Source organism: Thalassophryne amazonica, chromosome 16 (genome assembly GCF_902500255.1).
Source record: "Thalassophryne amazonica chromosome 16, fThaAma1.1, whole genome shotgun sequence".
NCBI lineage: Eukaryota > Metazoa > Chordata > Actinopteri > Batrachoidiformes > Batrachoididae > Thalassophryne > Thalassophryne amazonica.
In genome coordinates, this window is record NC_047118.1 from 773,298 (window position 1) to 796,396 (window position 23,099).

The following is a 23,099-nucleotide window of genomic DNA, read 5'->3' on the forward strand; positions in this document are numbered from 1 at the left end:
GGCTCGGCAATCAGGTCTGCAGCCGATTTTAGAAAAAATGGATCCAAACCATCAGGACCAGCCGATTTGTTGGAATCCAGCATCTTCAGTGCTCTGCAAGCCTCAGAGACACACACAGGTTTGAACTGAAATGGACAATCAAACGGAGGACATCTTACTCCAGCAGATTCACTATTTAAAGCAATTATTTTATGGCAGTGGCAGTGTTGAGGGGAATCAAACAAATGTGTCGCTTTAATGAAATGTTCATTAAAGTGATTTGACATGACATGTTTATCAGTCAAATGTGTGGAATCTTTGACCAGGAAATTGGGCAGCTCACTAGAAGGCGTGACACTGGAAGCAGATCTCACAACCTTCCAGAACTTTTTGGGGTCTTTTAAATGTTCGGTAATTTTGGATTTAAAACATTCAGATTTAAACTACTTCACAGATTCTCACCCATGGATTTGCACCATAGATACATATTAAGGCATGGAAGGCTCCATTAAATTTTGGAGGTGATCCGGTGTCACAGACCGAACAGTCCACCACTAAAAATCAGTGCGCCCTGCCTTCAGTGTGCATGCGTCATTTCAGAGTGCAGCAGCTCATCTGAGACAGAGTCTCTTCACCCAAAGTGATCAAATGGATTAATGTGATTATTAACCATCAGATGACAAGGTAAAACCTCTTAAATCATTCCAAAGTCAGTTTTAAGCAGAAAAGTGTTGTGTGTGGGGGGGTTTGGCTGGATGTTTTTGTGTTGTTTTCTTTTCTTTGCTCTCCAGGTGGTATGCAAACTGGGTTTTTGTCTGTGGAGAAGGTGCTGGCAGAAGAGTCCTTCAACCTCATCAGCATTATTAGCTGCACCTGTGGAGGAGGATGTTCACGTGCAGGCCTACTGACTCGCAGCACCTGTGGATGATGCTCACGTGCAAACTTAAAGACTTTCAGCTGAAGCAGATAATGAGATGGCGTTCTGCATTTAAGCCATGAGTGGTTCAAGCAGAATTGCCGGGAACTTGACCTTGTGACGTTCGTTTGTGAGACGCTGAGGACCGCGCCTGGGTTTGACACATCGTGCCTGTGAAGGAGGACGGGTGAGGGACACATGCTGTCAGCACACATCAGAGGTGATGATTGTCTGAATAAGTGTTAACAGTAATTTGGCATTTAGTTACGCAGTATATTTGAACATTGATGAGAATTGTGCAGCTCGCTTCTCACTGCCGTGGCGTATGGAATGATGATCCTCCACTTGTTGTGAGAAGCTGCTCATTTACATAAAGCTTAAATTCAGACCTGAATGTGTTGCTGATAGTGTGTGCCTTTGAAGGATATTTGTTGTAGCTGTTGACTTACCTCATCCATCCTTCACAGAGTCAGTTTGTCGTATCCACCTGGGGGGTGTTCGGCGGTGAGTCTGGGTCCAGAAGCGTCGGGCTTCGATCTATTTGGGCGCTGGAGAGCGCGCTGTCCTTCACCTCGCCAGACAACTGCACATTTATGTTGTACACAAATTATTGCACAGAAGGGAAATAAATTTGTTTTGTTTTTGGAACCGCTTTCTGGTTATTTAGCGCTGGGTTCAGTCAGACGCTGGTCCGCTCCTCAACCCGCGTCTGCACATAACAAAAAGAGGCGATATAGTGCAGCAGATAAGTGAAACAATCATACAAATGGTGATAAAAGCATCAAATTCGGCAGAAATACTCCTTAGACACTCCTCTTTTGAAAAAAACGATTGGCCACTTGACTTTCCAATCGGTGGTCAGGTAGGGATCAATTGAAGAATTACACAGAGGTCAAAATTAAAAGATGCTCCAATCATATTGAAAAATATTCCACATTATTTGCCTGATCATAAAGATTCCAAACAGACAATTCATGACCTCTAATTCCACTATAACTTCTGAAACAAAATATTGTAATGAATTGAATCATACATTATTAAGTAGATTTTTTCGTCTTATTTTTAAACAACCACCGGATGTGTTTCACAACTATTGCAACTTCATTCCACTATACTTTTTTCTGAAACAAAATGTTATAAATATAATATTTCAAAATCATACATGAATTTTTTTTTTTGGATTATTTTGGAACAACCACCGGATATGTGTTTGACGGCTACTGTAACTTGACGCTGGTGTGGAGGCGACGCAGGAGCGCTCAGGCCGCCGGGGAACACTCGATTTCAAGTAAAACGGCAAAGCCGTAATAGTCTCGACGGTTAATTGTACGGGAAAATGTTGCGGATGACCAGTACGAGCTTCGGGGACCGGAGTCTGCGGACTCAGACCGCTTCATCCCCGGCTCGCTGTTAGCCCGCTTCGACGTCTCAGCCGCACCATCATCACGGACCCACGGACGTCTTCTTCTTTCGACAGGTATCCTGCCTGTGGGACCAGAGACTGGGTCTGACCCGGGAGAGGATGTCGGCCGCCTGCTGTGGGGAAACATTCCACGACCTCCGAGTCCGGTTCTGACCGGTAGAATCGAGCTAGCATCACCCGCACGCGCGCAGCATCCCGACGCCTTCGCGTCCGCTGGAATGTTAACGACGACGAGGAGGAAGTGACTTCGAACATGCCGGGGGACGTTCCCACTCACGGACGCTTATGGCTCGCCGGTGCCGCCTGGACCTCTCCCACCGGTCGCCTGTGATGAGCTCGCGCCATGTCCGTGTCCGGCCGCGTCTGTCTGCAGCCCCGCGGATGACACGCGCGCGGGCAGCGGGGAGCCCCGACGACGGACGACGCCAGGGCCGGAGCCCGGTGCTAACCGGCTAACGGCGCCGCAACCGGAGTCCAATGGTGTCCCACAAGGTTTTAGTTGCAGTAATCCTTTTAAACGTGTACGTCGGCGTGCAGTCCGGTTCGTACTTGTGCGGCGGCGTGCTGCTCACGGCCCTGGTGACCATGGCGTTTTTAAACGGACCCAGACTCCTGGACTGGGCCAGTTCACCTCCTCATCTTCAGTTTAACAGATACGTCCTGACCGGATACCGGCCCATCTCCTCCGTGCAGGACTGCATCCGGAGCCTGTTCTACCTGCACAACGAGCTGGGGAACATCTACACCCACGGTGAGTCTCGAACCCATCACCGGCTGCAGCTGTTGGATTTGACTCCAGTCCCAGGATGTGGTATCAGGATGTGGTTCCTAATGCACGTACCATAGTGTCAGATATGGATGACACAATAAAGGCAAAACTCTTATTTCCATTGTGGTCCAAATATAGAACAAAGAACTAAAAGCATACAAACAATAAACACAAATACAAGACAAATGAATGAGTATTTTATGATGAATTATACAAGGCTGGTATATTGGTGAGTTTGGGTACACACGTCACTTACGGCAAAGTGACAAATCTGAAGGTGAGAATTCGTACTTCAGCAACTGGCCACTTGCTGAAAACACACTGGGGCTGTATGCTTTGTCTATGGGGAACCATAGTCTTGTTGGAACCCCTGCCTGATATCTTGGGATTTGACCGTTTCCAGGGACACCCTGCACAAACACAGCATTACTTCTAACGGAAAAATGGTGTACTGTTTTTGTTTTTGGCTGCAATCACAGGAGCATTTGAGAAAAGTGCGTTTTTTTATTTATTTATTTTGGTTCCCAGTGGAGACGGGAAGACGAGGCAAATGGGAGAAGTCGAGGCCTTCACACCTTGACAGAGTAACTGCGGTCTTTCATCAACGCCTGCACAAATACCTCAACATGTTTGAGCTCTGGGTCACAAGCAGACTGCAACATGTCCACATTCCAACACATCATCACTTTTTCTTTGCATGTTCACTTTGTTTGCTGTGTCATTTGCCCCAAAACACAGAGAAAGTGCTGTGTTTCTGGTGGGGACACATGAAGGCTGTCTCCAGAAGTAGAATTATGCTCTTTCATGTAAGCCCTTTAGCACCCACCCTCAAATTAAACTAGTAAGTCCCTTCAGCTGCTCCCTTGTTTGCACTCAGGGTCGACACAGCAAATCCAAGGTGGATCTGCATGTTGAATTGGCACAGGTTTTACGTCGGATGCGCTTCCTGATGCAGCTCCACATTACATGGAGAAATGTTGCAGAGGTGGGATTTCAACCCAGAACCTTCTGAACTGAAACCAAGTGCATTAACCACTTGGCCACCCACTCTCAAATTAAACTACAGTGCCTATTGAAATCACCAAGGACGAAACAAAATCTTCTGTTTATTTGTCTGTCTGTTAGCAGGGTTATGTCAAAACTACTGCACGGATTTTGACAAAATTTTCACTACAGATAGATATTAGGCCAAGGAAGAACTCGATACATTTTGGAGGTGATCCAGATTTGGATCCGGATTCTGGATCAAGTTTCACTTTATATAGAAACTACTGCACGGATTTTGATGAAAGTTACACCACAGATACATATTAGGTCATGGAAGACTCCATTAAATTTTGGAGGTGATCTGGATCCAGATTGGTGGACGTCAGAAATCTCTGTTTGCTCGTGTTTCTGGCTTGCTTCTATCAGCCAACTGATATCATTCAAGGTATCAAGGTGTCTTTATTAACGGGGCAATGTGTTGTGCAGCCAGCAGAGAGAACACTTTCATACATACATAGACTTAAATATGACATGAAAACTCACCACACAGTGGACATAATGATACAACATAAAAAAACATGATACAATATAAAACAACACAATAGTTAAAAACACTCATATGATAGTGTTTAAAAAACTAGTGACAGTGGGTATAAAAGAGTTCTTGTGGTCTCACATCTCTTGGACACAAATCTGTGGCCAGACAGAAGCAGTTTGAACTCTGGGTGCGAGGGGTGACTGGGATCATCCAGGATCGACCACACCTTCTTAGTGGTTCTGTTTTTATGTATGGATGGCAGGTCATTTAAGGAAACACTGGCAAACTTGCTACACTCATTTATAATATGATGCAGATGTTTTTTTTACCCGAGGCCAACATATGGCCATTGGGTATTGCGAAGACCTGGCGTCTGTCTGTCTGTCCGTCCATTCTTGAGACACAGACCTTGCACAAGTTCAAAGATGGCTAACCTCAACATATTTTAAGAGGAATTTTAAGAGGTTAAAAAGTCACATTCTGTTTGAATCAGTTCTGCTTTGTTTTTGATTGGCGGGGGATCACAGCCAATCAGAGTAGAGATGCACCGTGACGTCAGTGGCTGGTTTCTTCAAAACCGCTTTGCTTTGTGTTTATATGCATGTCTCTCACAAATTATGTAAAAGCTAGTGAGAAATAAACACTTCTAAAACTGAAAACGCCATTTTTGGAACCTAATAACACCTCTGAACTTATTTCGCAGATGTTAGCATGGTGATGTCACAGGGTGGTAAATGGACTGCATTTATATAGCGCTTTTCCATCTGCATCAGATGCTCAGAGCGCTTTACAGTAATGCCTCACATTCACCCCGATGTGAGGGTGCTGCCATACAAGGTGCTCACTACACACTGGGAGCAACTAGGGGATTAAAGACCTTGCCCAAGGGCCCTTAGTGATTTTCCAGTCAGACTGGGAAGAACCGAGGATCTTCTGGTCTCAAACCCAACGCCTTAACCACTAGACATCACCTCCCCCAGGGTGGTAGCTAGCTGCAAAACTCTTTCATTTGTGTGTAAATATATCCTATTTGTCATATATTATGTAAAAGCTAGCGAGAAATAAACACTTTTAAAACTGAAAACACTCTTTTTGTAACCTGGTAACATGTTTTGTGGTGTTAGCATGCACGCTAACTTCAGCTAACTCAAAACTAACTTCCTATGGAGTTAAATTTGTCTCATTAATACCAGCAAATGCACAGAGGGTGATCTACAAATATTCCTTTGATTTGCATAACTTCGCTTTTGTCAAAAGCTCATGTGTATACACACACACACACACACACACACACACACACACACACACACACACACACACACACACAAAGCCTCCTACAGACGCTGTTAAAATGTAAATATTGGTATTGATTGACTGATTAATAGAGGGGCTTCTTTGAACATGTACAAATTGTATGTAAGACAACAGGATCTTAACTCAACAACTACAAATTATAAAGAACACAAGGCTCATATGGTCGAGGGTATTTTAACATTGCATTATATTTTAAAGTTAAAAACCTATACTTTGAGCTGTGTCGCATCCGTTAAGGCAAGGATGCAAGCACTTTTGTACTCCTCCACAAACATGACATTTGCCTGGAGTTCTTCAATTTTGTTTCCGCGTGACTGGATGTTGGCTAGGATAATCATAGGCAGGGGTATCTGACGTAGGCCCTGTGTCTTTAGCCTCTGGCGCACGCCACCTCGTCTCCCCCTCTTCCTTACCCCAGACGGCCTGTGAGCTCCAGCATGGTTCATCACTTGAAGCTCAGGACAGATGATCTCTGCAGGCAAGGTAGCCAAGGGATCCGCGATGCCTGCAACATTATTCTGTAGAAACAAGAGGAATTCAAGGCCATACCATGGTTCACCAAGTCCACTCAAAAAGTGCCAAAGTATGAAAAGTAGCAGGAGGATTGTCACATCCCGGTAGGTCATTGTTTTTGCTTCTGTGATCCAGTAAAAGTTAATGTCCCAGTACAAGATCAATCAATCAATCAATCAACTTTTTTCTTGTATAGCGCCAAATCACAACAAACAGTTGCCCCAAGGCGCTCCACATTGCAAGGCAAGGCCATACAATAATTATGAAACACAGTCTACGTCTAAAGCAACATAACCAAGGGATGGTCCAGGGTCACCCGATCCAGCCCTAACTATAAGCCTTAGCGAAAAGGAAAGTTTTAAGCCTAATCTTAAAAGTAGAGAGGGTATCTGTCTCCCTGATCTGAATTGGGAGCTGGTTCCACAGGAGAGGAGCCTGAAAGCTGAAGGCTCTGCCTCCCATTCTACTCTTACAAACCCTAGGAACTACAAGTAAGCCCGCAGTCTGAGAGCGAAGCGCTCTAGTGGGGTAATATGGTACTACGAGGTCCCTAAGATAAGATGGGACCTGATTATTCAAAACCTTATAAGTAAGAAGAAGAATTTTAAATTCTATTCTAGCATTAACAGGAAGCCAATGAAGGGAGGCCAACACGGGTGAGATATGCTCTCTCCTGCTAGTCCCCGTCAGTACTCTAGCTGCAGCATTCTGAACCAACTGAAGGCTTTTTAGGGAACTTTTAGGACAACCTGATAATAATGAATTACAATAGTCCAGCCTAGAGGAAACAAATGCATGAATTAGTTTTTCAGCATCACTCTGAGACAAGACCTTTCTGATTTTAGAGATATTGCGTAAATGCAAAAAGGCAGTCCTACATATTTGTTTAATATGCGCTTTGAATGACATATCCTGATCAAAAATAACTCCAAGATTTCTCACAGTATTACTAGAGATCAGGGAAATGCCATCCAGAGTAACGATCTGGTTAGACACCATGCTTCTAAGATTTGTGGGGCCAAGTACAATAACTTCAGTTTTATCTGAGTTTAAAAGCAGGAAATTAGAGGTCATCCATGTCTTTATGTCTGTAAGACAATCCTGCAGTTTAGCTAATTGGTGCGTATCCTCTGGCTTCATGGATAGATAAAGCTGGGTATCATCTGCGTAACAATGAAAATTTAAGCAATACCGTCTAATAATACTGCCCAAGGGAAGCATGTATAAAGTGAATAAAATTGGTCCTAGCACAGAACCTTGTGGAACTCCATAATTAACTTTAGTCTGTGAAGAAGATTCCCCATTTACATGAACAAACTGTAATCAATTAGACAAATATGATTCAAACCACCGCAGCGCAATGCCTTTAATACCTATGACATTCTCTAATCTCTGTAATAAAATTTTATGGTCAACAGTATCAAAAGCAGCACTGAGGTCCAACAGAACAAGCACAGAGATAAGTCCACTGTCCGAAGCCATAAGAAGATCATTTGTAACCTTCACTAATGCTGTTTCTGTACTATGATGAATTCTAAAACCTGACTGAAACTCTTCAAATAGACCATTCCTCTGCAGGTGATCAGTTAGCTGTTTTACAACTACCCTCTCAAGAATCTTTGAGAGAAAAGGAAGGTTGGAGATTGGCCTATAATTAGCTAAGATAGCTGGGTCAAGTGATGGCTTTTTAAGTAATGGTTTAATTACTGCCACCTTAAAGGCCTGTGGTACATAACCAACTAACAAAGATAGATTGATCATATTTAAGATTGAAGCATTAAATAATGGTAGGACTTCCTTGAGCAGCCTGGCAGGAATGGGGTCTAATAAGCATGTTGATGGTTTGGATGAAGTAACTAATGAAAATAACTCAGACAGAACAATCGGAGAGAAAGAGTCTAACCAAATACCGGCATCACTGAAAGCAGCCAAAGATAACGATACATCTTTGGGATGGTTATGAGTAATTTTTTCTCTAATAGTCAAAATTTTGTTAGCAAAGAAAGTCATGAAGTCATTACTAGTTAAAGTTAATGGAATACTCAGCTCAATAGAGCTCTGACTCTTTGTCAGCCTGGCTACAGTGCTGAAAAGAAACCTGGGGTTCTTATTTTCTTCAATTAGTGATGAGTAGAAAGATGTCCTAGCTTCACGAAGGGCTTTCTTATAGAGCAACAAACTCTTTTTCCAGGCTAAGTGAAGATCTTCTAAATTAGTGAGACGCCATTTCCTCTCCAACTTACGGGTTATCTGCTTTAAGCTACGAGTTTGTGAGTTATACCACGGAGTCAGACACTTCTGATTTAAAGCTCTCTTTTTCAGAGGAGCTACAGCATCCAAAGTTGTCTTCAATGAGGATGTAAAACTATTGACAAGATACTCTAACTCCCTTACAGAGTTTAGGTAGCTACTCTGAGTAGCTTCCTAACTAAGATGAGAGTTAGGACTCACAACACACACACACACCGTTGCTGCTACCTGTCACCGTTATCAGTGCCATATTACACAGTAATCCAGTGGTCTCCAAACTATTCCAGAAAGGGCCGAGAGGGTGCAGGTTTTCTTTGCAGCCACTGACTTCAGCAGGTGATTTCACTGATGAACTCATCCCACCTGTTCAAAGGGATGTTAGTCAGTGAAGTCAGACCTGCTGAAGTCAGTGGCTGCAAAGAAAACCTGCACCCTCTCGGCCCTTTCTAGAATAGTTTGGAGACCACTGCAGTAATCTGTCGGTCGCACCGCAGCCAACAGAATGCATTGCCTGGAAAGATGAGTTTTATACAACAAGCTGACCTGAAATGAACCATTGTACATTACATTGACTTGAAATGATGATTGACATTTAAATTAATGGCTATTTAGCAGTATTTTTTTGTTGGAGTTATCAAAATAGTTCTGTCCTGACAGGGGTTCACATTGGGTGAACTGCAGCTGAAATGGCACATCTTTTGGAGAAAATCCTTCCACTCCACCACGAAGGTGTACGATGGAACAGGCAGAATTTGCACAATGCACAATTTCTCCAGTCACAGACACAGAACTATATAATTGCTTTAGAGGTGTCATGGGTGTCTTGGGGGCTTCCCTCACTAGTCTCCTTCTTGCATGGTCACTGAGTTTTTTGAAAAGTGTCTCCTCCACTCACATGTACTGTGTAGTACCACACTGAGTGTGTTTCTTAACTCCATGAGTCAAAGACATTGAGTGACTGTAAGGGCAGTGTATAAAAATAGCTGTAATTACTAAATGGCTAATGCCATATTTTGGTTAAACCCCCTGAATTAAAACTGAAGTTCTCCATTACAAACACCTCTTCATTGTTTCATTCCAAAGCTATTGTGGTTGTTAGAATAGAATTTAAAATTCTTCTTCTTACTTATAAGGTTTTGAATAATCAGGTCCCATCTTATCTTAGGGACCTCGTAGTACCATATTACCCCATTAGAGCGCTTCGCTCTCAGACTGCGGGCTTACTTGTAGTTCCTAGGGTTTGTAAGAGTAGAATGGGAGGCAGAGCCTTCAGCTTTCAGGCTCCTCTCCTGTGGAACCAACTCCCAATTCAGATCAGGGAGACAGATACCCTCTCTACTTTTAAGATTAGGCTTAAAACTTTCCTTTTCGCTAAGGCTTATAGTTAGGGCTGGATTAGGTGACCCTGGACCATCCCTTGGTTATGCTGCTTTAGACGTAGACTGTGGGGGGGTTCGCATGATGCACTGTTTCTTTCTCTTTTTGCTCCGTATGCATCACTCTGCATTTAATCATTAGTGATCGATCTCTGCCCCCCTTCACGGCATGTCTTTTTCCTGGTTTTTTCCCTCAGCCCCAACCAGTCTCAGCAGAAGACTGCCCCTCCCTGAGCCTGGTTCTGCTGGAGGTTTCTTCCTGTTAAAAGGGAGTTTTTCCTTCCCACTGTTGCCAAGTGCTTGCTCATAGGGGGTCGTTTTGACCGTTGGGGTTTTTCATAATTATTGTATGGCCTTGCCTTACAATATGGAGCGCCTTGGGGCAACTGTTTGTTGTGATTTGGCGCTATATAAGAAAAAAGTTGATTGATTGATTGATTGATTTAAATGTAAGATTATATCTGGACTTCATTTCACAGGTTTTCATTGAATGCTTTATAGGTTTTAGTCATCTTTAGCTCAAACTGGTTTTAGACGGCGTCCTGGAGAAAATAGTTTTTAGAGGGTCTAAAACCCAATGCTGGTTTGAAGCCGTTTGTGGCTCCTCATTCGAATACACGTTAAAAAAAACAACCGCCCCAGGCTTGGAAATGTCTGGGCTGGATAATCCATCACACTAAACATGACACCTTAATTTGATTTAGTCAAAGCTTCTGTGTCACTTCGACATACTTGAGGTTGCTGTTTTCACATCAGCTTGCACAAAACCTTCGGACGTGTTCTTTGTCAGTCACTGTCCACAAACCCATATCTCACCTCAGGCACATCCCATACAGCACCACAGTGGCAAGTGACATAAGGGATTTGATCATCCATCATTCTAACGACTAATTTCAGTGTTAATTGCCATAAATATGCTGTCTTCTGTTTGTCCCTGTGTACAAAATGTTTCTTGGGGAAAAGTCATATTACACATAATTCTTTAGACAAGTTGGGATATTGTGCAGAATAAGATAAACACACATTTGAACTAAAATGTTATTTGTTGAGTATTTCCCATTACCCTGTTTTAAATAGACTCCGTATCATTTCCTGTGTCTGTATGCAAGATATCCTGAATAGACATATTTATTATTATTATGCCCACTCTGAGCTTCATAGTGGAGAAGGATTTTCTTTCACCAAAACAGATCAAATGTAGTCTTGCATCTCAGATGTACCTTCTGGCAATTTGTAGCTAAACTTTCAGGTCTTCTTTTGAACAAAATCCTCCTCTGTGCCACTTCATCGTGTGTGTGTGTGTGTGTCAGTGATCGCTTAATAATGAAATGACTTAAAAAATCTGATTAATACAGTAACAGTACAGCACAGTTTTGTTACAGATTGCAGGAGCCACATTAAAAATTGTGTATTTATATCCCTTAAAACAAACAAAAAAAATTGTAAAGCTGAAAGGTGGTCGTTCAATTAAATGTTTCTGTATTATACACAGTATTTATGAATATGAAATATTTGGCAGTGTTTCTTTCTTTGTGCTTACTGTAGTTAGTGAGGTCATGCTTTTATGTTTGTGTGATTTTTATTCTCCAACAGTTTCTGACCTAAGAAGTAGAACACATGAATGCCCCACTGGGTCAGAGGACACAGAGTTGGACAGCTTATTAAATTGCTGATGTAGTGAATCAATGATCCACACATTTTGCACATGGGACCTGGACCATATCGGATTTGTGCTACTGTGTAAGATTCTGGGAAGTGTGCAAACGTGCGGTCCACAAATGAAAAGTGGCCAAATTTCACAACACTAAGTATTTTACAAAAAAAAACCCTCTAACTAATTTGCCCTGACCTTTTTGTCTTAATCCTATTTATAAAGCATTATAAAACCTAAACCATTTCAGATAAAGCTGAGACAGGTTTAGAACCTCCTTCAAAACACTGGAGCTGCTTCCAGAAATGGTGATCATATTATTAAAAAAAACTCACTATGTCCTACTTCCTATAATGTTGTTTTGCAGCTTAATTTTTCAGTGAGTTTGAGCAGAAACAGTTATTGTAAGATGTAACAGAAATACCACAAACATCAGCAAGAAAAAACATATTTCCTGTTCTGACTTTTGACCAGGTATGACTTCACACTTTCAGCTGTGTTATCGTCCTTTAACCCTCTGGGGCCAAGCTTTACTAAATTATAGATAACTTTTTAATGATTTGAGATAGAAACGTACTTTTTGCTGAAAAGTTAACTCCACAGACTTTTGAGCCAGCCATCGGCCATCTTTGTACTCCTCATAGAAGCTGTGTGATGACGTGCGCAGTGTCAGTGTCCAATCGGAATTGGTTCACAGTCACATGGTTTTACAAAATCCAATCGTAGGACAGATTTACCTCACATAAACAGCCAAAGATCGTTTTCAGGAGTGATATGTTATTAGTTGGCCCGTTTGAACAGCCCCCTGGGTGCTCCAATGAGTACATACTATTAGTACATACTCAGTGCGCCCTGTGCCATTACACACAGCGATCACTGAAAGCAGACGGAGAGCCTCTGATGACAATCTTACGTGAAAGCTGCTTTAGGAGCAGCACAGAACAGTCCAAAACAGTAGAAGTAGAAGTTTGTGTTGTAACCTTTGTGTAATAGCAGACAGAAATTGCTTTGAGATGAAGACAAAAAAATAAAAATAAAAAATGCATAGACCATCCATCCATTTTCTTCCGCTTTATCCTGAGTCGGGTTGCGGGGGCAGCAGCTCAAGCAAAGCCGCCCAGACCTCCCGATCTACACACACCTCCCCCAGCTCCTCCGGGGGAACCCCAAGGCGTTCCCAAGCCAGCCGTGCCTGGAACACCTCTCCAGCGGGGCATCCGGAAAAGATGCCCGAGCCACTTCAACTGACTCCTTTCGACGTGGAGGAGCAGCGGCTCGACTCCAAGCTCCTCCCGAGTGACCGAGCTCCTCACCCCATCTCTAAGGGAGCGCACAGCCACCCTGCGGAGGAAACTTATCTCGGCCGCTTGTACTTGCAATCTCGTTCTTTCGGTCATGAGCCAAATCTCATGACCATAGGTGAGGATCGGAACGTAGATCAATTGGTAAATCGAGAGCTTTGCCCCCCTACTCAGCTCTCTCTTCACCACGACGGTCCGATACAGCGACCGCACCACTGCAGATGCTGCACCAATCCGTCTATCGATCCCACGCTCCATCCATCCCTCACTCGTGAACAAGACCCCGAGATACTTAAACTCCTCCACTTGAGGCAATGACACTCCACCAACCTGAAGAGGGCAAAGCACCTTTTTCCGGTCGAGAACCATGGCCTCTGATTTGGAGGTGCTGATCTTCATCCCAGACGCTTCACACTCGGCTGCAAACTGCCCCAGTGCACGCTGAAGGTCCTGATTTGACGAAGCCAACAGAACCATATTGTCTACAAACAGCAGAGACAAGATTCTGTGGTTCCCAAACCAGACCCCCTCTACACCCTGACTGCGCCTAGAAATTCTGTCCATAAAAATAATGAACAGAACCGGTGACAAAGGGCAGCCCTGGCGGAGGCCAACGTGCACTGGAAACAGGTTTGACTTACTACCGGCAATGCGAACCAAGCTCCTGCTGTGGTAGTCCTCCTCCATGGCCTCCCCAAACTCCTCCCAGACCCGAGTTTTTGCCTCTGCGACCGCACGGGCTGCGGCACGTTTGGCCTGCCGGTACCTGTCAGCTGCCTCTGGGGTCCCACCTACCAACAAAGATAAGTAGGACTCCTTCTTCAGCTTGACGGCATCCCTTACTTCCGGTGTCCACCACCGGGTTCGGGGATTACCACCGCGACAGGCACCAGAGACCTTGTGACCACAGCGACGAGTGGCAGCATTGACAATGGAGGTGGAGAACATGGTCCACTCGAACTCCATGTCTCCAACCTCCCCCGGGATCTGGGAGAAGCTCTCCCGGAGGTGGGAGTTGAAGACCTCGCTGACAGAGGGTTCTGCCAGTCGTTCCCAGCAGACCCTCACGATACGTTTGGGCCTGCCAGGTCTGACCGGCTTCCTCCCCTCCCAGCGGATCCAACTCACCACCAGGTGGTGATCGGTCGACATCTCTGCCCCTCTCTTCACTCGCGTGTCCGAGACACGTGGCCGAAGGTCAGATGATACGACTACAAAGTCGATCATCGACCTCCGGCTCAGGGTGTCCTGGTGCCACGTGCACTTATGGACACCCTTGTGCTCGAACATGGTGTTCGTGATGGACAAACTGTGACTAGCACAGAAGTCCAACAACTGAACACCACTCTGGTTCAGATCGGGGAGGCTGCGCTTCCCGATCACCCCCCCTCCAGGTCTCACTGTCACCGCCCACGTGGGCATTGAAATCCCCCAGGAGAACAATGGAGTCCCCAGTTGGAGCGCTATCTAGTACCCCTCCCAGGGACTCCAGGAAGGTCAGGTACTCTGCACTGCTGCTTGGCCTGTAGGCCGAGACCCACAGGACCAGGATGTGCATAGACCATTTTGTATATATTGTTCAAAATGTGCATTTGTGTTTATTCTTTGAACCTTTTTGTTGTACAGTCTTTCACACAAGACCTCAAATTACCTTTCTAAAGTGTCAAAACAGTTGTTTATTATAGTTTGCTGTGTGTTTTGAATAAATGTGTGTGGAAAATTATTTTCCGCTTTACTTTTTTCTTTCTTATTTTTGTTTGTAAACCTTTATTACACCTATAAAACACAACAAAAACATATATATTCTGAAAGCACAGGTTGTCCTGAAAAAAAGAGACATAAAACTTGATTGTGGGATGCAGGGAGAGCTGCTAAAAGCAGTAATAAAACATTTATGCCAGGCAAGTGAACTGTCCAAAAAATGCCCTCGGACACCAGAGGGTTAAAACAGTCCTTAAACCAGAGCGCAGAGGGAGTTTTAATGTCGTCTGCACTGTATTTTTTTAAGACTTCAGAGGGACGTGTTTGATTTTGATGAAAGTGGACCTGCGTCCTGTTTTGTGTGCAGGCATCCCTTTGGTTTGCTTCGTGGTGCTGCTGCCTCTCAACATCCCCTGGTCTCAGATCAGTGTCACGTGGCTGGGCGTGGTGCACTTCCTGGCCTGCCTGTCCCCCCAGCTGGGCTCTGTGGTCTACCACCTCTTCATGAACCACGAGGGAGGGGAGCCCGTCTACCACACCCTCCTCAAGCTGGACGTGTGCGGAATCTGCATGATCAACACACTGGGTAAGTAGGAAAACCCGCCACACTTATCATGACTGTCCATGTTTTTGCGCTCTTCTCCTCTGGTACCACCTCTTAGTTCCTGCACCAGCTACAGATTTTTAATTCTTTTTTCAAACCGTGTTGAATCGTTGATCTTTATAAGCCGCATGTTGGTTACAGTTACAAAGGAAATCTTGAAAAAGAGCAGAAACACACTCACGCTACAATAACATGAATCTTCTGCTCAAGAAAAAACGATCTTCCTCTTAAAACCTCATTGTTTTTGTCTCTTGACAAAACCAGTCTGTGCAGTATCTCACCAAAGTACCAAATAGTCCTGTTGCATTTTAATGATGAGACACGGCGAGAGCAGTGTAGTGTCAGTTCAGGTAAAAGGTCAAGCAGTTTGACCTCTCAGCTTTCTGATTTTGCATTGCTTTGCATTTTTTTCTTGAGCACTTCCCTGCACGTCATGGTGCCGCGGCCTTGTCGTTGCAGTGTTCCCGTCCTGAATGATTCACACGGGGGAAACACTCCAGCAGCTGTAGTTGGGTTGCTTAGGGAGTAGAAAATGGCAGATATGAAGCAGCGAATCTCTGCACTGACTTTTCTCTGTGTTTCCACAACACAGGAGCGCTGCCTATCGTCTACAGCACGCTGCTGTGCTACCCGTTCACCCGAACCGTGGCCCTGCTAGTCTACATACTGCTTTCTAGCTACGCCATCTACTGTGCCGTCACCGCTCGGAGCAGCGTGCGCCGGCTGCGCTCCTTTGCCTGGCAAGCGCTGTTCCGCTTCTCCTTCTTCCTGCTCCGATGGGTGGGCGTGGGTGGCGGCAGCCCCACGTCGCTTCGACACTTCATCACCATGGACGCGCTGGCCGTGCTGGGCGGGGTCATCAACATCACACGCATCCCAGAGCGCTTTCGACCGGGCCTCTTTGACTACTGGTGCAACAGTCACCAGATTATGCACGTGCTGGTGGTGGGCTCCATCCTGTACCTGCACTGGGGCGTGCTGGACGATTTGCTGTGGATTAACAGTTACAACTGTCCGTCAGACTGACCACGCCCACCGAGACAGGCGGCACCGACACTTAAGGCTACAGGACCTTTGAGGGATTACGGGGGTGTTTGGAGGAGGGACTCGTGTGCTCATAAGTGCACATTTGACTCAAATGTTCATATCTTTGTCTGTCTCTCAACATTTGTACGAGCGCAGGCAAAAAGTATGTGAATCGACACACACGAGCATTTTGCTCTGAACACGGACTCGCAGGCAAACACACACAGAGAGAGAAAATAAATCTTTTAAACTGAGGTCTAGTGTTAAACACTGTAAAGTCTCACGTAAAGGCTTGAGCCATTGCTAAATATGAAGCCTTTACTTAGATGTGTCATTTTTACTTGAGCATTTGTTAACACGGTTGGATAAGACGGTTTGTCTCTAATTGATATCACACGCTAACAGAAGCCTCTCAGATGTCATAGTTGCTAACTATGCAGCACACCCATATCTCACCTCAGGCACATCCCATACAGCACCACAGTGGCAAGCTGTTTTAACATTTGACACGGGACAACCCACAACTATCACATGCATCCAATCAGAATCTGCTGCTGTTGTCAGCGAATGTTAGTTCTGACTTTTTAGGCATGTTGAGGGACCCCCGCTACTGCAAGATTCTAAGAGGAAGGCCACATGTCATCTATATGCCACATAGATGTGTACATTCAGGAGATTAGGATGGACCAGTTGTCCGCCTGGGTGCAAAGGGCACTGAAATCAATAACAGTTTTAAGAAATTGACATACTGCAGATATATATTTTTACAGGCAGCATACTGTGGCATCTCATGCTGGCTCAAGGGTTAGGGTTAGGGTTAGGGTTAATACTTATTTCCAGGGGTAAAAATTATTTAGACACACCTTTTTATCTGTGGAAAAGTAATCCTTAATTACAGAGGAAATTACAAAATTTGTTTTGGATTCAACTTCTTTTTGTGGCCAAAGACCCAGACTTGGGTACTTTTTTTTTTTCTTTTTTTTTAATGGCTAAATACCCAGACTTGGGTACTTTTTTTAATGGCTGAAAACCCAGACTTAGGTACTTTTTAAAAATGGCTGAAAACCCAGACTTGGGTACTTTTTTAAGTGGCTAAATACCCAGACTTGGGTACTTTTTAAAAATGGCTAAATACCCAGACTTGGGTACTTTTTAAAATGGCTAAATACCCAGACTTGGGTGCTTTTTTAAAATGGACTTGGGTACTTTTTTAAAATGGCTAAATACCCAGACTTGGGTACTTTTTTAAATGGCTGAAGACCCAGACTTGGGTACTTTTAAAAAAAAATGGCTAAATACCCAGACTTGGGTACTTTTAAAAAAAAATGGCTGAAAACCCAGACTTGGGTACTTTTTTAAAAAAAATGGCTAAATACCCAGACTTGGGTACTTTTTTTTAATGGCTGAAAACCCAGACTTGGGTACTTTTTAAAAAAATGGCTAAATACCCAGACTTGGGTACTTTTTTTAAATGGCTGAAAACCCAGACTTGGGTACTTTTTAAAAAATGGCTGAAAACTCAGACTTGGGTACTTTTTTAAATGGCTGAAAACCCAGACTTGGGTACTTTTTAAAAAAATGGCTAAATACCCAGACTTGGGTACTTTTTTAAATGGCTGAAAACCCAGACTTGGGTACTTTTTAAAAAAATGGCTAAATACCCAGACTTGTGTACTTTTTAAAATGGCTAAATATCCAGACTTGGGTACTTTTTTTTAAAAATGGCTGAAAACCCAGACTTGGGTACTTTTTTTAAATGGCTAAATACCCAGACTTGGGTACTTTTTTTAAATGGCTAAATACCCAGACTTGGGTACTTTTTTAAAATGGCTAAATACCCAGACTTGGGTACTTTTTTTAAATGGCTAAATACCCAAACTTGGGGAATTTTTTAAATGGCTAAACACCCAAAAGTGGGGAACTTTTTAAATGGCTAAATACCCAGACTTGGGTACTTTTTTAAATGGCTGAAAACCCAGACTTGGGTACTTTTTAAAAAAATGGCTAAATACCCAGACTTGGGTACTTTTTTAAATGGCTGAAAACCCAGACTTGGGTACTTTTTAAAAAATGGCTAAATACCCAGACTTGGGTACTTTTTTAAATGGCTGAAAACCAAGACTTGGGTACTTTTTTCAAAAAAATGGCTAAATACCCAGACTTGGGTACTTTTTTTAAATGGCTGAAAACCCAGACTTGGGTACTTTTTTTAAATGGCTGAAAACCCAGACTTGGGTACTTTTTTAAAAAAATGGCTAAATACCCAGACTTGGGTACTTTTTTTAAATGGCTGAAAACCCAGACTTGGGTACTTTTTTAAAAAATGGCTAAATACCCAGACTTGGGTACTTTTTTAAAAATGGCTGAAAACCCAGACTTGGGTACTTTTTTAAATGGCTAAATACCCAGACTTGGGTACTTTTTTTAAAATGGCTAAATACCCAGACTTGGGTACTTTTTTTTTAAAATGGCTAAATAGCCAAACTTGGGGAATTTTTTAAATGGCTAAATACCCAGACTTGGGTACTTTTTTAAATGGCTGAAAACCCAGATTTGGGTACTTTTTTAAATGTCTGAAAACCCAGACTTGGGTACTTTTTTTAAATGCTAAATACCCAGACTTGGGTACTTTTTTAAAATGGCTAAATATGCAGACTTGGGTACTTTTTCAAATGACTAAATACCCAGACTTGGGTACTTTTTTTAAATGACTAAATATGCAGACTTGGGTACTTTTTTTTAATGGCTAAATACCCAGACTTGGGTACTTTTTTAATGGCTAAATACCCAAACTTGGGGAATTTTTTAAATGGCTAAATACCCACACTTGGGTACTTTTTTAAATGGCTGAAAACCCTGACTTGGGTACTTTTTTAAATGGCTAAATACCCAGACTTGGGTACTTTTTTAAATGACTAAATACCCAGTCTTGGGTACTTTTTTAAATGGCTAAATATGCAGACTTGGGTACTTTTTTAAATGGCGAAATACCCAGAGATGGGTACTTTTTTAATGGCTAAATGCCTTGAAATGGGTACATTTACCACACAGAGTCCTTTATTGCTTGTTTTTGATTGCCAAACAGTTTTGCAATGTCTCCTTATCTTTCATGGTTTAATTATATGCAGAAATACTGTTAAGTCCAATATTACCCAGAAAAGTCCAAAATCACTGTCAAATCAGAAATTAATGTCATAAATAAATAAATAAATAAAACAACAACAACCCTTTGACATCAACATCTTGACCATCACATGTCCCTCATTCAGGAAAGTCCTCCTGCCTAGAAGGTTTGCATTAAAATCAGACCAGATCAGAAATGCAAGAACAAAACCAACTCTTAAGAGTATTAAAAAAAAAAATCACATTTTGAGAGGTTGTCACATGATGCGTACTTGCACTTTGATCGGTTAACCACAGACTTAAGAACTTCTTGCGTAGAAATTACGGGCTTGATTATTTCTTCCACTACATTTTAGTGAGTTCACCACCATCTGCATATCAATGTACTGGACTTGAGTACTGATTTTCTTAATGTCTTGGTTCCAAATGATGCTCTGGTGGCCTTAGTGAATTACAGTACTGGTGTCAGCTCATTTAAAAAGTGACTTAAGTACTTCTTGCACCCGGGTCTTCATTTGAAGTCTGCAATGTCGTCACAAATGTGATGTCAAATTTACTCAACAAATATCTTCAGTGTTTTTGTTACCCCCCCCCCCCCCCAAAAAAAAAAAAAAAGTTGTGACTTGTCAAACATGATGTTTATTGAAATCTTGATTTTTAATATTGAGATAAAAGTTTAGGGAAAAATTGCTGTCATGGTATTCATTAAATGTGAGCTTCGCTTTACAGATAACGAATGTTAGTTCTAACTTTTTAGGCATGTTGAGGGACCCCCGCTACTGCAAGATTCTAAGAGGAAGGCCACATGTCATCTATATGCCACATAGATGTGTACATTCAGGAGATTAGGATGGACCAGTTGTCCGCCTGGGTGCAAAGGGCACTGAAATCAATAACAGTTTTAAGAAATTGACATACTGCAGATATATATTTTTACAGGCAGCATACTGTGGCATCTCATGCTGGCTCAAGGGTTAGGGTTAGGGTTAATACTTATTTCCAGGGGTAAAAATTATTTAGACACACCTTTTTATCTGTGGAAAAGTAATCCTTAATTACAGAGGAAATTACAAAATTTGTTTTGGATTCAACTTCTTTTTGTGGCCAAAGACCCAGACTTGGGTACTTTTTTTTTTTTTTTTTTTTTTTAATGGCTAAATAACCAGACTTGGGTACTTTTTTTAATGGCTGAAAACCCAGACTTAGGTACTTTTTAAAAATGGCTGAAAACCCAGACTTGGGTACTTTTTTAAGTGGCTAAATACCCAGACTTGGGTACTTTTTTAAAATGGCTAAATACCCAGACTTGGGTACTTTTTTAAATGGCTGAAGACCCAGACTTGGGTACTTTTAAAAAAAAAAAAGGCTAAATACCCAGACTTGGGTACTTTTAAAAAAAAATGGCTGAAAACCCAGACTTGGGTACTTTTTAAAAACAAATGGCTAAATACCCAGACTTGGGTACTTTTTTTTAATGGCTGAAAACCCAGACTTGGGTACTTTTTAAAAAAAATGGCTAAATACCCAGACTTGGGTACTTTTTTTAAATGGCTGAAAACCCAGACTTGGGTACTTTTTAAAAAATGGCTGAAAACTCAGACTTGGGTACTTTTTTAAATGGCTGAAAACCCAGACTTGGGTACTTTTTTAAAAAATGGCTAAATACCCAGACTTGGGTACTTTTTTAAATGGCTGAAAACCCAGACTTGGGTACTTTTTAAAAAAATGGCTAAATACCCAGACTTGGGTACTTTTTTAAATGGCTAAATATCCAGACTTGGGTACTTTTTTTAAAAATGGCTGAAAACCCAGACTTGGGTACTTTTTTTAAATGGCTAAATACCCAGACTTGGGTACTTTTTTAAAATGGCTAAATACCCAGACTTGGGTACTTTTTTAAAATGGCTAAATACCCAGACTTGGGTACTTTTTTTAAATGGCTAAATACCCAAACTTGGGGCATTTTTTAAATGGCTAAACACCCAAAAGTGGGGAATTTTTTAAATGGCTAAATACCCAGACTTGGGTACTTTTTTAAATGGCTGAAAACCCAGACTTGGGTACTTTTTTAAATGGCTGAAAACCCAGACTTGGGTACTTTTTTAAAAAATGGCTAAATACCCAGACTTGGGTACTTTTTAAAAAAATGGCTAAATACCCAGACTTGGGTACTTTTTAAAAAATGGCTAAATACCCAGACTTGGGTACTTTTTTAAATGGCTGAAAACCAAGACTTGGGTACTTTTTTTAAAAAAATGGCTAAATACCCAGACTTGGGTACTTTTTTTAAATGGCTGAAAACCCAGACTTGGGTACTTTTTTTAAATGGCTGAAAACCCAGACTTGGGTACTTTTTTAAAAAAATGGCTAAATACCCAGACTTGGGTACTTTTTTTAAATGGCTGAAAACCCAGACTTGGGTACTTTTTTAAAAAATGGCTAAATACCCAGACTTGGGTACTTTTTTAAAAATGGCTGAAAACCCAGACTTGGGTACTTTTTTAAATGGCTAAATACCCAGACTTGGGTACTTTTTTTTAAAATGGCTAAATACCCAGACTTGGGTACTTTTTTTTAAAATGGCTAAATAGCCAAACTTGGGTACTTTTTTAAATGGCTAAATACCCAGACTTGGGTACTTTTTTAAATGGCTGAAAACCCAGATTTGGGTACTTTTTTAAATGTCTGAAAACCCAGACTTGGGTACTTTTTTTAAATGCTAAATACCCAGACTTGGGTACTTTTTTAAATGGCTAAATATGCAGACTTGGGTACTTTTTCAAATGACTAAATACCCAGACTTGGGTACTTTTTTTAAATGACTAAATATGCAGACTTGGGTACTTTTTTTTAATGGCTAAATACCCAGACTTGGGTACTTTTTTAATGGCTAAATACCCAAACTTGGGGAATTTTTTAAATGGCTAAATACCCACACTTGGGTACTTTTTTAAATGGCTGAAAACCCTGACTTGGGTACTTTTTTAAATGGCTAAATACCCAGACTTGGGTACTTTTTTAAATGACTAAATACCCAGTCTTGGGTACTTTTTTTAAATGGCTAAATATGCAGACTTGGGTACTTTTTTTAAATGGCTAAATACCCAGAGATGGGTACTTTTTTAATGGCTAAATGCCTTGAAATGGGTACATTTACCACACAGAGTCCTTTATTGCTTGTTTTTGATTGCCAAACAGTTTTGCAATGTCTCCTTATCTTTCATGGTTTAATTATATGCAGAAATACTGTTAAGTCCAATATTACCCAGAAAAGTCCAAAATCACTGTCAAATCAGAAATTAATGTCATAAATAAATAAATAAATAAAACAACAACAACCCTTTGACATCAACATCTTGACCATCACATGTCCCTCATTCAGGAAAGTCCTCCTGCCTAGAAGGTTTGCATTAAAATCAGACCAGATCAGAAATGCAAGAACAAAACCAACTCTTAAGAGTATTTAAAAAAAAAAAATCACATTTTGAGAGGTTGTCACATGATGCGTACTTGCACTTTGATCGGTTAACCACAGACTTAAGAACTTCTTGTGTAGAAATTACGGGCTTGATTATTTCTTCCACTACATTTTAGTGAGTTCACCACCATCTGCATATCAATGTACTGG

The 23,099-nt window shown here is 42.1% G+C and overlaps 1 protein-coding gene across 1 annotated transcript; it reads left to right on the forward strand.

Annotated features, from left to right (window-relative positions):
- The first annotated feature begins 1,762 nt into the window (after positions 1–1,762).
- Positions 1,763–16,376, forward strand: paqr4a (progestin and adipoQ receptor family member IVa). The gene is made up of 3 exons (XM_034191275.1): positions 1,763–3,069; positions 15,086–15,304; positions 15,915–16,376. Exons 1-3 carry the CDS (start codon positions 2,796–2,798, stop codon positions 16,346–16,348), a joined length of 927 nt encoding a protein of 308 aa, XP_034047166.1. The 5' UTR covers positions 1,763–2,795; the 3' UTR covers positions 16,349–16,376.
- The last annotated feature ends 6,723 nt before the right edge of the window (positions 16,377–23,099 follow it).

Excerpts from the sequence above, each read along its gene's own strand:
- paqr4a (XM_034191275.1), top strand. The coding sequence starts at position 2,796 with ATGGTGTCCCACAAGGTTTTAGTTGCAGTAATCCTTTTAAACGTGTAC. Across the intron at positions 3,070-15,085 it reads GGGGAACATCTACACCCACG|GCATCCCTTTGGTTTGCTTC; the intron begins GTGAGTCTCGAA and ends TTTTGTGTGCAG. Across the intron at positions 15,305-15,914 it reads CTGCATGATCAACACACTGG|GAGCGCTGCCTATCGTCTAC; the intron begins GTAAGTAGGAAA and ends TCCACAACACAG.